At 34.4% G+C, this 16,404-nt stretch overlaps 3 protein-coding genes across 3 annotated transcripts; all 3 read right to left on the reverse strand.

Moving 5' to 3' along the window:
• Window positions 1–82: 82 nt before the first annotated feature.
• LOC124445076 (microtubule-associated tumor suppressor 1 homolog A-like) lies at window positions 83–6,523 on the reverse strand. The gene is made up of 12 exons (XM_046995783.1): window positions 5,444–6,523; window positions 4,491–4,894; window positions 3,942–4,029; window positions 3,699–3,857; window positions 3,492–3,547; window positions 3,234–3,339; window positions 3,096–3,169; window positions 2,912–3,010; window positions 2,427–2,546; window positions 2,258–2,355; window positions 1,091–1,334; window positions 83–517 (listed from the first exon to the last, which is right to left on the reverse strand). Exons 1-12 carry the CDS (start codon window positions 6,102–6,104, stop codon window positions 491–493), a joined length of 2,136 nt encoding a protein of 711 aa, XP_046851739.1. The 5' UTR covers window positions 6,105–6,523; the 3' UTR covers window positions 83–490.
• On the reverse strand, window positions 6,523–9,596 carry LOC124445081 (CAP-Gly domain-containing linker protein 4-like). The gene is made up of 2 exons (XM_046995789.1): window positions 9,387–9,596; window positions 6,523–7,348 (listed from the first exon to the last, which is right to left on the reverse strand). The coding sequence occupies exons 1-2, from the start codon at window positions 9,387–9,389 to the stop codon at window positions 6,533–6,535; spliced, it is 819 nt and encodes a 272-aa protein (XP_046851745.1). The 5' UTR covers window positions 9,390–9,596; the 3' UTR covers window positions 6,523–6,532.
• A 702-nt stretch (window positions 9,597–10,298) lies between these two features.
• LOC124445080 (ankyrin repeat and SOCS box protein 13-like) lies at window positions 10,299–16,376 on the reverse strand. Its single transcript, XM_046995788.1, has 3 exons — window positions 15,691–16,376; window positions 12,973–13,139; window positions 10,299–12,004 (listed from the first exon to the last, which is right to left on the reverse strand). Exons 1-3 carry the CDS (start codon window positions 16,252–16,254, stop codon window positions 11,632–11,634), a joined length of 1,104 nt encoding a protein of 367 aa, XP_046851744.1. The 5' UTR covers window positions 16,255–16,376; the 3' UTR covers window positions 10,299–11,631.
• Window positions 16,377–16,404: the final 28 nt, after the last annotated feature.

Here is a 16,404-nt window from a genome sequence, read left to right on the forward strand (position 1 = left end):
ATCTGGAGAAAAGCGATTTAACAAAGACAAAGTTTATCATTTTATAGGGAAAATATCATTTTTCAGATAAAGACACAACTAGTTATATATATTTGTCATAGACAAAAACAAAATTTTAATGACCAGTATTGAAAAAAGTATCTATAAATCCAACTTATTACGATCCATAACTATAAATCATGCTTTAATACTAGTATATAATATTTTGTATGATGTAATTGTTGTAAGTAAACATATTTAATCTAATGTCTATGGCAGTTTCATATTTTATCATATATATTACTTCAACATGAATATATACAGATACCATAACACTTTTTATTAAATGCATGCCATTCATGTTATTTTATTACATTTCCAATAAGAAATTCTCGACATAAACCAAATTTTTCTTTGATAAACTTCTTTCGCGTTTTATGTAAATTAATCGCTATTACCAAGTATCATGCAATAACAAACACAATGCTCATCCAAATACAGTTTAAGAAGATCACCCGTTCATTATTTGCTGGCTTTGCTATATGGGGAATAAATATCTTTTGAATTTAGGTAGAATCACGTGACGCCAAAAAGTGCTGATGCTCAACAACTGAAATCGACATAAATTTAATTCATTATGTGGGTTTTTCTAGCATTAATTTTTATTATACGAATTCGATTTACGCTCGGCAAGTCTCTTGCTACTATTTTAAATGCATTTTTTTCTCCAAGCATTGACTGATTGACGTGTATTATATATGGGGCGCCAAATGTCTCCTTATTGTTTGGACGTTTTGTTGCAATTTTCTTTTGGAGCAACAGTTTCAAGCTTTTTAAAAGAGTGTCAGTGAGAAAGGCCTGTCAGTGAGCGCTTTTTTGAAAACATCGTGACTCTTGGGTCGTTGAGTAAATTCATGTTTTCAGCAACGCGAAACAAACGTTTGCACACATCAAAAAAGTAACACGAAGCCGGCGTTCCATTTATTCCCCCTTGCTTTTAAAAAACCACTGGACCCACCCTGCTATTTGACTTCCTTACAACTTTGGCACATAAAAGAGGACTATATGTTGGGATGAAGAAGGCAACAAAGCAATGAACGTATTATCTTACCTTTGATTCATTAATTTCATATTCCAAGTCAGACTCTTCAATCTTGTGCGAAAGAATACCGCTATCAGGAGTACTGACCACTGACATCCGTAAACGATCATTTCCCAAAGTCGGCGATGTTGGTGAATCTCTAAATGAATTTAAACGCCATGCAAGTTCTTCTTTCTCCAACGAGAGTCTCTTGGATGTGGCAACTTCACGATCAAGAGATAAACGAAGCTTATCTCGTTCCAAAGATAATTGTCTAAAAATGAAAGACATACATCCGTCACTTCTGTCTGTTTCTTACTTTTATGAAACAGAACGTTTAAAGAAAAAATGGTTTTAACTCCAGAGCTTCCCTTGTGATGCTGTTTTGCTTTAGCTAAGTTTTCTCGAAATATATATAAACGTATAATATAGCGAATATCATTCATCAGGCACAATACTTAATTTTAAAGGCTCATTAACAGGGTAGTTAATAACCGACTGTTTCAAAAAAAAACTAAACTCACTACCGAAGTAAAGATTCCAAAACACCAAAGGCAAGTTGATAAAATCAAGGATTGTAGCATCATATGCATAGTGATTTCCCGAGCAAAACATTTGTGCTTTAATCGTCAAACTTTGATGTCAGGTAGACGTTGGTAACGTCTGAAGACCTACCCACTTAATGTTGCATGATGTCTAATAATATTCGATGAAATTTGATTCCAAAAAAATGTGCTCAAATCTGGAATTCTGCATGTTGACATACGTCATGTTTGACAATATTGATGTCAATAAGTATTGTTACACGTATTTATTTCTAAAGGCCCGTTTACACGATTCGAGTTTTCGGATCCTAAAAAACAGATCGTGTGAACACGTATAAAGCAAGCTTCCGATAGCCGGATCCGTCAATTTAAAAAATCGGATGAAAATAAAAGTTGCTCTATTTCATCCGACAGATCAAAGAAGCCGACTAGTCAAATTACATAGATTTTAAAAAGACTTGGAAACAAGAACAAAATAAATTAATAAATGAATACTGGATAACACAAACGATTATAAATATCGAAACGAATATAAATATCAACAAAATTATCGGACCGTCTGAGCACCCAACCAACAAACGAAGCCGAAACATTCGGATCCGACAAATCGGATCGTGTGAACGGGCCTTAATATAGGAAACAGGTGTTTTACCTTTCAAAATAAGACTTATTCTCAACAACAAAATTCAAAGATTCTTTCTCTCTTTCTAACAAGGCAGCACGTTCTTTGATTTGACGAAGTTCGTCAATCTATAGGCAACAAAAATGCATTACAAGCAAAGACAGACATGTTACACGAGAGAATTACATATTTGCCTCACCTCATGTTGAAGTTCAGCGTTTGATTTTCGCAATTTTTTTATTTCGGCATTTTTTAGTTCCAATGCAAACTTCATACTGTCTAGTTCATCTGGTAGACTCTTATATTTAGCGACTGCATCCTTAAAAATGCGACAATGCAGCTTTAAGAATTTGTAATTTCAATTAATTCGCTAGGCATATTCAATAGAAAAGATCTCTACATTGAAACTTGCTTTAAAAATTTACTTATATTTACTGGCGTGCAGTGGTTAGTAATACTTTGTCAAATGTTTCATCATAAGCCGTGCAGTTAATATTGTAGCTAATATTGAACAATAAAATAAAACAAGCTTCGAAACAAAATAAATTTCCGAACAAACTTTCAAACCGATTTTGGATTTTTGAAATGAATATTGTACAGAAACAGACTAATATGACTACTCTCAAAGCTACAAATGAGAACATTTGAAAATCGTTCGTCAGAATATAGTAAAATTTCTTCAACCTGTATTTTTGAAATAGAATCTTTTTTTGCCTCTAATTGATTCGCTTTTATTTCTTCCCTTAACTCATTGCAAGCTTTCTCAGATTGTGATAATGATTCCTGGGAAAATATCATGTAGACGAATTACAAATTAATATCTGCTCTTTACTAAAACAACGCACTATTTTAGCCGAACAATACGTACCTGCAATTGTTCAAGCTGCTCTTCATAATCAGCTTTGATTATATCAATTTCAGCGTGACGCTCTTCGACCAAATCTTCAAATATAAATTCAAAACTAAGTAAAATAATCTTTTCAAACAATCCGGTTACATGAAGTACCTTCACATTGCTTCGTGTGTTTTAATTCCAGCTCAGCAACTTCTCCTTTGTGTTTTGCATTAATTTGAGATATGTCTTCCACATATGTTTCCTCTATTCGTTTTAACTAAAAAAGTATGCGATACATTTTAATCCATAAAAGAATATATATCACCATACGAAAAACAGGTACTTGAAACTACTTGAAACCAGTCCCCTCAACACCTCCGATTTCTTCGGCACAACTATTATGAAAATTTGCATGATTTTTTCATTTACCTTCAAATCAAAAACTCGTCTTCTATCATCCATCGACTTTACATGCTGCTTTCGAACTAAAGAAAAATGAAAAAATGATATTAAGTATTAAATTGCAAGCCGCTTTGTCGATTTTTTTTGCAAATGTTAAAGTTCTTAAAGATTACTAGCCGATACTATAAGCATGACTTTACACAGTGACATATCCATGTAGTTACGCGATTCTACCTTTTTCAAGCTCTTTCCGATGGATTTCCTTTAGCTTTCCGATAGCAATTTCTTGTTTTCTTTCAAACTGTGCTCTTAACAACGCAACTTCAACGGCACTGTCACTTTTAGCACTAAGCATTTCCTCTTCAAGGCGAACACGTTGACTGTTTTCTTTAGCTAAAATAAAAAAACATCATCACTCTGTATTAAACCACATCTTGCGTGTCCTAGCTGTGAAGCCACGCAAAAAATAAGAGGTACCTAACATAGTTTCCGTGGAATGACATTTTTCTTTAGTAAACTTCAAATTCCGCTCTAAAAATGACGCATTATTCCGTTCATACTCCACCTGGACAAAAAATTACAAATAGTTGATCGTGACTAAGGAGATTTTTACTTTAAAAGACGTATAATTACATATTAACACACAATAAATGAAAGTTAATGCTAATTTGGACCTTAAGGCCTCCTCAAAAGTGGGGGCTCCGAAATGAATGTAGCATGAGAACATACTCTATATGTGGGACGCTGACTTTTATTCAATATTTTGCTTGTCCATGAAAAAAGTTGAGAGCGCCCCCTGCCCATCTCTGCTTTGCGGTCACTGTTCAACAATTCACAACATAAGCTACGATGTCTCAAAGCACATGGTTTGGAAAACAACCTTTTCTATGCATTACTATATTTAAGGATAACTGTTTTGTAGCCCAACTAATACGTTTCGGCAGTAATCAGCAGTGACATATATCACATATATTCATAATAAATTTGGTAACATTTATGGGTTCTTGCCAGTGCTTAATTCTTTACCTTTTTTGCATAAACTTGCAAAGCAGTAAGACATGCTTCAAAATCTCGATTTCTGTTCACTAAGAGAGCGTGTAAATCGATGTCTGTGACATCAGATTTTCCATCTTGTTCATGATTTTCCACTTGGATACCAACTGACTTCCTTGTTACTTCAGGTGTTTGTTTAAGTAAGTCTGGAGCAGTGAGGGAATTTAAACAGCTAGTTGGCAATTCTTTCGCGGTATCAGATTTTTCTGCTTTTGAGGTAAATTTCCTCTCAGATCCATTTGAATTTTGTCTGTCTTTTTGTGTTAGAGGCTGACAAGGTTTATTCCTTAGATAATTATTCTCTACTAACTTGTTATTTTCTGGTAGATTTTCATTAACACCATCAACCAATGACGATTTTGAAGAACTTTTCAAACCTTAAAAAAATTAATTTGAATTATGAGCAACGAGACTGACGTAGAGTGAAATCAACAAAAACAATTGCAATTTCTGAAATAGCACAAACGATAACATTCACTGGTAAAGCCTTTCATCATCAAATGATTATTTAATAATACAACTGCAGCTGCATGCCTACTGTAATTGTGAAGCTCAACTTCGATAAAAGTCTGCAGCAAGATTTATAGATCAGTTGGCGGAACATAATAAAAATAGAAACGCAAACATTTTTTGCACTGTATCTACCATCAAAGTGTGTGAAATATAATAGGCAGTGATCAGTTACTGCAATGAAGTCGCGTAAAAAATGCCAGCAGTCCTAAATGGGATTATCGATGCAGCTGTGTAAGGAGGAGTTCCATTGTTGGTACTCTCCTTTTGCTGGATGTGTAGTTCCCCTTTTAAAATCCTCTGATAAACTGCTGGAGTTATAGTTTATATAGGAGTCCAAAACATTTGCTCTCTGTATTATATGCAACCAAAGCAAAGAGCAAAATAAAGAAATATATTCATTATGTTAAACTTACTGCTGGTCTCGGATTTCGATGTTGAATTGCTACGCAGTTTTAAAGATCTAATATCATTCTTTCCTTTGATATCAGTACATGATTTTGTGAGATTTCTTGAACGTGGTGTAACAGTTTTTTTCTCAGACACAGTAGATGAATGAGATTGTGTTCTCTTTTTCGAAGAAAGCTGATCGTTGCATGAATTCGAAGAGGATAAATATCTTGATCTGCTAATGTTAACAGTTTCATTCCTATTTTCAGCGTTTTTTCTTTTAACCAATAAGCTACCAGTAGATTGCTTACTTTGCGTTTCCTTTTTTACTACGTCACTATTTGACGTCACAGTTGTTCGACTACCAGATCGAGCGCTACCTAGTTTAGATTTCATTTCCGATGCATTGGCTCTTTTGTTCAATGGTGTACTGATGAAACGACTAGTTGGAGGTGCTGACAACTTAGATGAATGCGGTGTGACAATTTTAGAATGATTCAAACGAGTTTTAATATCATCAATATCGGAGGAAGCACTTTTCGATTTAGCTTTCACATTAGAACTACTCACAGAGGGTGACACTAAGCTTAATCTTGGCGCGACAATACTCGACGATTTGGTCCTATTTCTCTTCGCACTCTGTGCATCATTTGATAACGATTTTGTTGTAGGAGTATAATCGTGCATTTGTCTGTTGCTTGCTGCTGCATCTGTTTTCAGTAATTTTGTCTGTTTCTCTGCCGATAATTTCACTAATTTTGATCGAGAAATTTCTGTAGGACAAGGGAGTTTTCTTGGTGTTTTCAAATCGTCTAAACGACTACGTCTTTTATAGGATTTAAGTGATGAAGTACTTTCCAAAGAAGAAATGGATGATTTTGAATCTGATCTAAGTCTTGTGTTTTGACCGCCATTTTCGTGATTAATAAATGTAGAATTTAGATTTTCTTTCCCAAAACAAGGTGATGTTTCAGTTTCATTGTTAGGAAGATAGCATTTTGAAGCAAGCAAGTCACCCTCTCCCGTTGAAACGTCTTTGGCACCATTTTTCTTATTGATGAGATTAACAGCATGCACAAAAAATGTAGTATTTATCGAAGAGTCTTCGCTTGTTGCTACGATGCTTGAACCCTGTTCTTTATTTGTAAATGCACTTGAATCTTGTTCTTTAGTTGTAAATGGGCTTGAATCTTGTTTTTACATGTTTTCAAAAATTTATTTGCATTCATACTGCCTAACTTTATGTTTTTTTTCACTTCAACTGCAGGTAACAAATTCTCAAAAGGGACGTGAAGAGACTCCTCGTTTTCTTTTGTTTTTATCTCTTCAAGATTACAGATTATATTCGTTTTTTCTTCCTCTTCCATGTTACTTCCCTCTTCGAAAGGGGTGACATCAAAGGGAGACGAATGTTTTATGTCACCTGAGTCAATGTTGTCTAAGTTTTGCGCGAAGACTGGTGAAGAGCATGTGTAAGTCATGTTTAACTTGGTTAAAGAAGCAGATTTCTTGCTCTGAATACTAAACGGACTCTCGCAAAATAAATTGTAGTTATTTGTTACTGCATCTGATTTTGATCGAGGTCTCCCTTGTTGGTCCAAATTAAGGTCAGGTTTTTCACTATCTACAGATGATTCTGTCCACCTTCTGCCCACTTTACTTTCATCTTTTTTTTCAAGAGGGAAGACGTTCTTAGGATTTACAAATATTCCATGCTGTTTTTTACAGTAAAAGTAGCGAACACCAGCAACGGAGCCGTCGTTTTTTCCACACGGTTCACTTAGCTCTATACCGCACCAAACACCTGAACTAAACGAGGTTTCACCGATAAACTTCAGTATTCCTTGTTTTCTATGTTTATTCAACATGCATGTCACAGGTTCTTCAATAGGTTCCATTGCATAACCATTGAACTCAGGTAAATCGACATTCTGTAAAAATAAAACGACAAAAGTTGTCATTGACATAAACATTATGGACATAATTTGTAATTCTTTCATTTGAGAAAATTTAGCTACACGCAGCACATCAAAAAATATCGCTGAACATAATTTTGAATGATAAAAAGAAAATTTCCAATCTTTATTTCTTATTTCACATTTCGCAAACCACTAGTGTGGCCGAATACCAAATATATGCAATTTTTTGTAACTAGATTTGGTCTGACAAGCTTACTCTTTCACCTGTCTTATAGAGTTGTGAAGTTCAGAGCAGGGGTGTGTGTTTGACCTCACCCGATGCTTATATGGTCAAACTGCTGACCACACCCCATCTATTTTTATATGATGAATATTCATTAGTAAAGTAGCAGCTGAAAAAAATTGGATTTATTAAGAAAGCAAAAGATCTATTTGACTATATTACAGCATTTTGGTTCTTTATAAAAATTATAATTTTTTTGTGGGAGGGGGGCAAAAGGAGGTAATCAATGGCTGAACATGGATGCAAATTTAAGTAGTAGTCTGAAGACAACCTTAGAAGGCTTAAAATGCTGGGGAAAGCCCCACTGATCCACAAGTCAACAGTTCCTGCCATATATGGTTTGAAAATCTTATGCTATCAAACAATGATACATCAAGCAATATTGAAAAATGAAAAAAATGCATTAATGACAAATCCAACAATGACTCATGGCAGTGGCAAAGCTAGTCCGATTATTTGGTCCTGCTATTTACAGTTTATTATGTGCACTTATTGGGAAAACAATAGATTTCTGAAGAAATGAATAACAATGATCTGAAATTTACAAAACAGGACTAAAACTTGCAAGCTAGCATTGCTAGTGACTCATGCAGTTGTGTAAACTACTACTGTCAAATTTGTTATACCATCATCAACAAGGCAAGTCAAAACCTTGATCCCTTGGGGTGACATCACTATGTTTTGCACAATTTGAAATGCATGAATAATTTATTGTACTAATAAAATTTGAAGTTTTCAAATATTCACAAACTTGCTGGACAAAATAGTGAAAACTGAAGAAAAGTGTTTGAAACTACAATTCTATTTTTCAAAACAGCAACAATGCTGAACAAGTCGATAACATAATCATCAATTCTGCACAATTATCTGATAGTCATTAACAACAAAAAATAAATTTACAAACTTTTTACTCAGCAATGACAATAAACAACAAACTAATAAGATGTGTCACAACATTGCATTTAACTCTGTGTATACTTTGAAAAGAACCCCATCCTTCCTCTTTTAACATTTAAAAACCATATACATATAGATTTTATTAAGCATGCAAATAATCTATTTTTACAAGAATACCCTTATTGAAAATTTGAAATCAGCATTTTTAATAAACACTTCTTTCTGAAGCTAAAATTCTAACTATTACATCTGATAGTTTCAATTGGATCACAAAGTCATAATTTAAAAGAGCCATGGATTAATAAGCTAACATGTCACAATATATTTGTTCACCAAACACAAAAAAGTGATTTCTTACGAAATATTGACCTAGTACCAAAATTTTCAAAACATGATTTTACTGCATTAGCGCACCAACACAAAATGACTTGAAAACTTTAACTTATATTCATTTTCTTAATTTTGGCTGCTTTTGTCGAAATTATAAGTGACACATTTTATGCAAGATAGTTCTGCTGGGGTCTTGTAATTTATGTGAGCTGTTTTTCATGCGGTTACTTTGAGAATAATTAACAAGGATAATTGCTTCCCTTGACCGGATATTTCATGTAGAGCGAAAATTAAAAAATAATTCACTCAAACAGTCAAGCCAATATTGAAAAAACAGACTTTACAAAAACATCATTCAATACTTTAAATAACAATATTAGTATTCGTCTATTCTATCTAATGACTGGGGCCTATGAATTCTACAAAGTTTTAGATGGAAATATTTATGAAATATATCGTTAATTGATGCCATTGGCGATGAGATTGTCATCTCTCAATAAAAGCACTTCACGCGTATTAAAAAATAACATGTTTGCTCACCATTTCCTGTCTTCTTTGTATTGCACGACGCAGAATATAAAGCGATGTAAAGCTTCATATACCACAAAGAATCAACAAAAAGAGTTACTCTATTAAAACTTTGAGAAGAAGTGCGTAAGCTGCAAACTTTGGTACGGTAACTAGGCTGTTGGTTTGTTGGTTTCAATGACTTGCCCTGTTTGACTTGAACTCCACGCGTGACGCGTGGCTGCGTGAAGACATATCGTGATCATTGTTGTACTATAGCTAATTGTTCAATTGACCACATGTGAAAGAGGTAAAGTGTATTTTCAATGGTCAATGAAGAAAGTGCACGAATCAAGACCTCGTCGTATAAATCAAACTAAAACGCACGTGTTAATAACACCTGAACATATTATGATCCTAAGACTGATGAAAATAATCGCATTCCATAGAGAGCAGTCCACATGTAATCAGGTCAGTGCATGTAACCCACAAATAAAGAGCCAATGCTTAAAGCAAACGCGGTTATGCGTGACACCAATTAAAGATGTTTTTTATAAAGAACCCTGTTGTTGCAATATTGCTAGAACAACCAAACCATTGAGTACAATCACCGAGAACAATTAGTCCATGACGTTTCTGTCTAGCAAACACATTTTATATATCATAGAGCAAACGACTTGCTCCAGACGTAACTGCTCCAGACGTAACTGCTGATCCAGACGTAATTCATAAAAGCACAGAAGATGCTGGTGTGAAGCGCATACAGTGCAAAATAATTTTGAATTGCGTGATTTACGCTCGCGAAGTTAGGAGACCAGCAATGAATAAATTTTGTAATAAAAAAGACAGAAGTCCCGTAGCTAGTTGATGTTCCTTACAAAAAAGAAAGAACAACTTGTGTCAAAAGTGGAAAATAAATAAAATACAAAAAAAAACAAGACAAGCTGGACGCAAAAATAACATGTTTTAAAAAATAATTTATAATATTTATTCGCATTATGGTGACTATCTGTCAACTGTACATAAAGTTTCTGTTGTATTTACAAATATTCTGTACATATGTAGTTTAAGGATGGGTTAGAAACATTTGCATACCACTATTATTGTGAATTTAACCACTTAATTTTACTTCCTTGACCTTCTTTCATCAGGGATACTTTGACAAAGTCCTAGCTAACATTTTTTTACAACAATCAGTTTGCATAAAGTTGAAAGTTTCAGTATTTAACGTAGATATAGCAAAATTATCTTTAATTGATAATGCTTAGTTCAATCTATTTGCACGCAACCCAAGACTTCACCATAAATGATTAAGTGTTTAGTGAATTCACACAAATGAATATGTATATTATAAAATGAAGTGGTGGATAAACTTGGACAGGAAAATTGAAATAGGAAGTACATGTAATCAATTTAACTGTCATAAAAAACGGAAAAACTTTATTAGCAAACAGATTACCGAATATTAAGACAAGATCATTAAATAGGATAAATTTAAACATATCTATCATTGCATTACAAGGCCAACAAATATCTCATATTTTGGAAAAAGTAATCAAAGTCAAAATTGAGATACAATGTAGTAATTTTGAACAGAAAAATTTCTCTCCCTATTGCTGCTGAAATCAGCATTATTGATACTGATTTTAGTAATTTCAACAATAGGAAATTTAATACAATAAATAAACGGAAGCACTGGTTTCTCTGTTTGCCAATTTCAGGAAATTCTAGACTTCCATGTTTAGCCAATAATTTTGTTACGTATATTTAAAAATCAGCCCACCACTTCATAAAACAATATACTCTTTCAGTTGAAGAATAACAACACAACACATTAAGAATCCCAATTCTTAATTTTGGATCGCACGTCAATTATAACGATGGAACTTTCTTCACTGGCGAAGAATATTCTGCAGGTCAGGGATCAACTCTATCTACATAAACTTAACAAGACAAAGACATGTTTGGCACAAAATGACTGTCGAACTCGAAAAATCGTTTTTAACTCCCAATCTCGATATTTTCGGTGACCAAAATATAATTTACCAAACCCTTTTTTAGTTCAACCAGATGTGAAAACTATTTTGGTGTTGTGATTAAATTCTGTGTACGTATCGTTAACAATTCTTTCACCTGATTCAGTAATACTGAATACGCAAAGTGGTCAAGTGCTGTTTACATCAATCTGGCAATTCTCTCCAAGATTTGAAATGGGATTCCTAACTTGGCCAAGACCCTGAGCCATATATTCGTTAAACTTGCACATGATTTATGTGAATCACTCCGGTAATTTCCGTAATCTTGGATATAATATTGCACTTTTTAATTCAGGAGGAACAGGCATTCGTTTAACCCTCGCAACAACATTAGGTTTGAGATGTCGTCTTATGGTGCAACAACATTGAGTTGTAAGACTTGCCGGAGTTCGTGAAAGTTGCTCCATGTATTTGTAGATTTTTAGCTGACGTGATTTAGCAATGTCTAAAGGAGTTTCGCCGTTAGGTTCATTTCGACATTTTAACTTGGCATTTGCTTGTATAAGCTTCAATGCACAGTCTTGAAAGCGATAAAACAAAGCGATATGTAAAGGAGTGTCTTTATAAGAGGATTTTTCAACGTAAGATGTCGTCATATTCACATCAGCACCATATCTAAAATGAAATAAAGAATAGTAAATCAGTATAAAACAAACATAACGCATGCGAAGAAAACGTGCAATGTTTAAATAAGCAGATTAACGATTTTGATAAACGAAACACATTGTTTGCATGCTTCCAAAAAGTTATAATACATTAATGGCAATGTCTCATTACTCGAAAATGTCAGTAATACATTCCAAGCTATAAATACGTGAAATAAATTAATCATTTGATGATCGCTTGAAAGACAGTGTCAACATAGTGATTCGTTTGTTGATATGCATTCAATACCATCATAACCATTTGCATTTCTACTACGTAATTATATTCTGAGGAATAAACAACAGTCGTTTTTATAATCTCTCGAGTAGGACGCAAACAAAGTGGTTGATAAAAAAAATTAACAAGCTTTTAATTTCAGTTTTAAAGTAATTAAATGTAGAATAGAAGGTAGATCAAGGGTCGCAGACACATATGTTAATTTCCAAACATTAAGACTTGGGAGTAAGCAACAACGTCCATGAGTTATGTAATAATTCTCCCACAAACAAAGCAAAGTTCCTTAGATATATGTTGTATTCCTTTACATGATTTTTACTTCGTTGGTTAAGTGGCTAACTCTTTGATCACATAAGCTTTCACAGTAGTGCATATGTGAACCATCAAAAGTCATAAACTCGCAGTTTTTGATTGGTTAGCAGCAATCAGACTTCATTACGTCTTTTTTACGAGGTACTGACGTCATGAGATACAATTTATAAATTAAGTGAATAACGTGAAGTGAAACTCGTGGTTGTGCTTTCAATAAAATGCAAACAATAGCATAGCCAGGCCAATGGTTCAGTCCCGTCATGTAAAGTCAAAAATATCATCATAGTTCTTATAGTGAATGAGCACAGAAATACTTGCATAGCATGACTAAATAAACATGCTGGCTGTTCTACTAAATACATATATATATATGTAATATGATAGCACACCTAATTAAGGTCTCCACATTTTGTGTTTTCTCCCTTGAGACAGCAAAATGCAATGCTGTCCAACCATTTTCATCAACACTGTCAACATCACTTCCAGCATTCAACAAAAGTTCAATGCAAGGTGGATTACCATATGCTGCAGCATGATGCAAAGGCGATGCCACATGCTAAAGTGGTGCAAAAAAAAGTTAACTTAGTTTAAGCATTATAAAGAAACAATGGCAAAATACATGTTAAAGCTGAACTATTATTGACATAATACTATACTACCCAGGTTCCACTAGGTGTGTTTCACTTAATTGCTAGCAAATGGGCAATCCTTTAACTCATTGCAAGTGCTAAAAACATGGCGGCTTGTTGCGCTAATTGCCAATAGCTGTAAGACTGTTTACTCTGTGGTTAAAACGCGTCGTGTTCAAAAGTGAGCATTTGAAAACATTGTTCTAATTTCAGAGATATCAGTATCTTGAAACTGTGTAGTTTGTCAGGATGAGTCTATTGACTTAAAAACATATTTGGTAAGCTAAAGTTAGTTTATTATCAGAAACTCATACCACGCATTTAAAAATATCCGGGCCCATTTCAAGTTCAAGAACGATCTAACATCGACCATATGGTTATGTCAGAATGTCAAAAATATCGCAAAAGTTGATTTATTGTTTACAAAGAACTAATAATTTTCCCAAGGAAAATAAGATAATAACGCATTTAATGTCGCGTCTTAGAACACCGTTACAGTAAACACTAAAGGAGAAGAAAAAACGAAAATCTCGTCTAAAAGACAATAATTGTCCTAAACAGCACTCACTCTTTGACCCTTTTAAAAATTTGTAGCAAAGCACTGGCAAACCGCTCGTATTTTTTCAATCAAGGGACAAGTATTATACACGACAGGTACTCTCTTTCAAGTAAAAAATAATTTGATCAGAGTACGTACAAATGCTTGTATGATTTTTACGACATTGCACACATTTATAAAGTGTCAATTCAATGGCTAAGCTCTCGTATTATCTGATCAAACGCACAACGGAAATGATTATACGAAAAGTCTTGATTACTAATTTCATTAGAATCGCATGAAAAAGCGAGCAGGTTAGAAGAACGAACCGCTGTTGTTTGATAAATAAAACTGTCAAGACATGTGCATATTTAAAAGCATCAATTGACTCCAAATCGCGAGCGGTTTATATTAAGACATGCATAGATTAATATCTTGCGTGTTTGAAGAGATATTCAGAAGGATTAGGGACTTGAGGGCGCCGAGCTTTCGCAACCAGTGAAACGAGTGTTTTCGTAGTTCAAGATGAAAACAAATGTTTCTCACTTAAAACATTTGAATAATTACAAAACAATTTAAGTGCCGAAAGCTTTGAATTGGAGTGCCTTTGTACAAAACGCAGCATAAGTATAAAAAATCAGTACTTTTTTCGAATGTTAAATGCGAATATGCGTGATCGGGTGAACTTCTTGTTTATGAAAAAGGATCTAAGAATAAATAATAAATGAGAATATCGGGTGGCTTTACGACGATTCAACTGATATATTTCGTCTTCATACTAAGATATTTACAAACAAGCACACGGGGCGCTTGCTGTTGTAGGCTTTACCACCAAGTGTGTAGTGTGGAGCAAAATCTGTGTGTTGCACGAAACGTCCGCACTGTAACCGTTGATATTTAAAAATAATAAATATAGTAGTTTAATAACTCCAACTTATTTTGGAATTGTTTCAAGAAAGATGGACTTCATTTATGTAGTATGCGATGAAATGTAGCCACGCATTCCGACAACCTGTTCATTTTGCAAGTTAAATCTCAAGTGCCATGTCAAAAATAAAATCCAAACAGCGAGAGGTCATAGATACTACAATGTGAAAAAACATCGCCGTGCGCTGAATGCGTTTATCTTGGATGAAGTAAAAACATAAACCAACAGTCCAAATGTTTCGCACTGTACAAAGAAAAATCTAAAAGCACACAGTAAATTAAAACCCGAAACTTGCGTTCAGCTATTTAACCTTTCGTCCCATCTATTTCAAATTGCGCCCACTTCAAGCCATGAATATCGCAATAATGTCCACAAGCCCACGGATTTATCTTGTTTTAGACATGCAAGAAATGACAAGACGGTGTAAATATTAATTATGACAAAGTATGAAATATCTCGGACATTATGGCGTCAAATGAGCTAGTGGGTTGGCATATAGCGCATTTATATCACATGGCGGATACTTTGAGATAAACAACTAAAAAAATATTCCACGCCGAAACAAAGCAAATTTTGGGAAAGTGTGATCAATTTTCGAAAGGCTTTCCTTTTCAGGCTTACAAAACTTATAAAACTGATAGACATTTCTCAGCGTTAGAAAGGTGTAAATTAACCATTGGTATTCATACATGTACGCGTTTATTGTGAATAAAAGATTTCAAGGAGCAATTATTCCAATCATCTTTAAGCCTTCCTAGGTTAGGATTTACACTAATAATATTTGATCAAATACTACAGGCAGGAATATAATGAAGAATGAAACAAACATCGACGTTTAATAAGTACAAAAGATGCAAGGAATGCAGCAATCTGAGATGAAATATAATAATCGACATTTCAATAGTAAATAACAAGTTACATTCTCCCTCACTGTGGAGCTATTCTAGCATGCAGCGTAATGTACAAATGTCATAAAGTCAAAAAAGTAAACACAAACGACACATACACTTACCCTAAAAGCGTCAGTTGTCAGTCCGTCGACATGAGCGTTATAAGTAAGCAATAACTTGACAGAAGTTGAATGCCCATGTCTTGCTGCAAAATGTAAAGATGTCCATCCTCCTGCCGCGATAGCATTCACATTACTACCACTTTCTAATAGTTTTTCAACACAATCGGAATGCCCATTTCTAGCCGCGTAATGCAGGGCAGTTGTTTGATCTGTTGATACATAATTTGGATCAGCACCAGAGTTTAAAAGCATTATCAAACACTCCGTATAACCACGTTCTGCCGCTTCCATCAGTGGTGTACGGCGATCATACGAAGCTATATTCACCAAAGCGTTATGTTCAAGTAAGATTTTAACACACGACGACTGTCCACTTCTTGCGGCATGATGTAAAGCTGACTTGCCATGGATTGTAAAATCATCTATGAATCGAAAAGCGCCTGCTTTTAATAAATGCTTTAAGTCCCTTTCAGAGCCTTTGTAAGCCGCCGTAGCGAGTCTTGCCAGTAAATTATCGTCGCTCATCGTTATTTTATCACAATTTCGACTATGGTTCGTTCCCATAGCTTATTCACACAACAGAAATAATGTTGTGCTAGAGTGAAACGACATCTACGACATCTTGGCTCCGTGTTTCGAGCACCAGAGCCAGAAGTCTAGACAATCTTCATAAGCACTAGGCCCTGCGGCTCCTTACGAGTAGATAAAACTTTG

This window comes from Xenia sp. Carnegie-2017, unplaced genomic scaffold, assembly GCF_021976095.1.
Source record: "Xenia sp. Carnegie-2017 unplaced genomic scaffold, XeniaSp_v1 HiC_scaffold_22, whole genome shotgun sequence".
In the NCBI taxonomy this organism is placed as follows: domain Eukaryota; kingdom Metazoa; phylum Cnidaria; class Anthozoa; order Malacalcyonacea; family Xeniidae; genus Xenia; species Xenia sp. Carnegie-2017.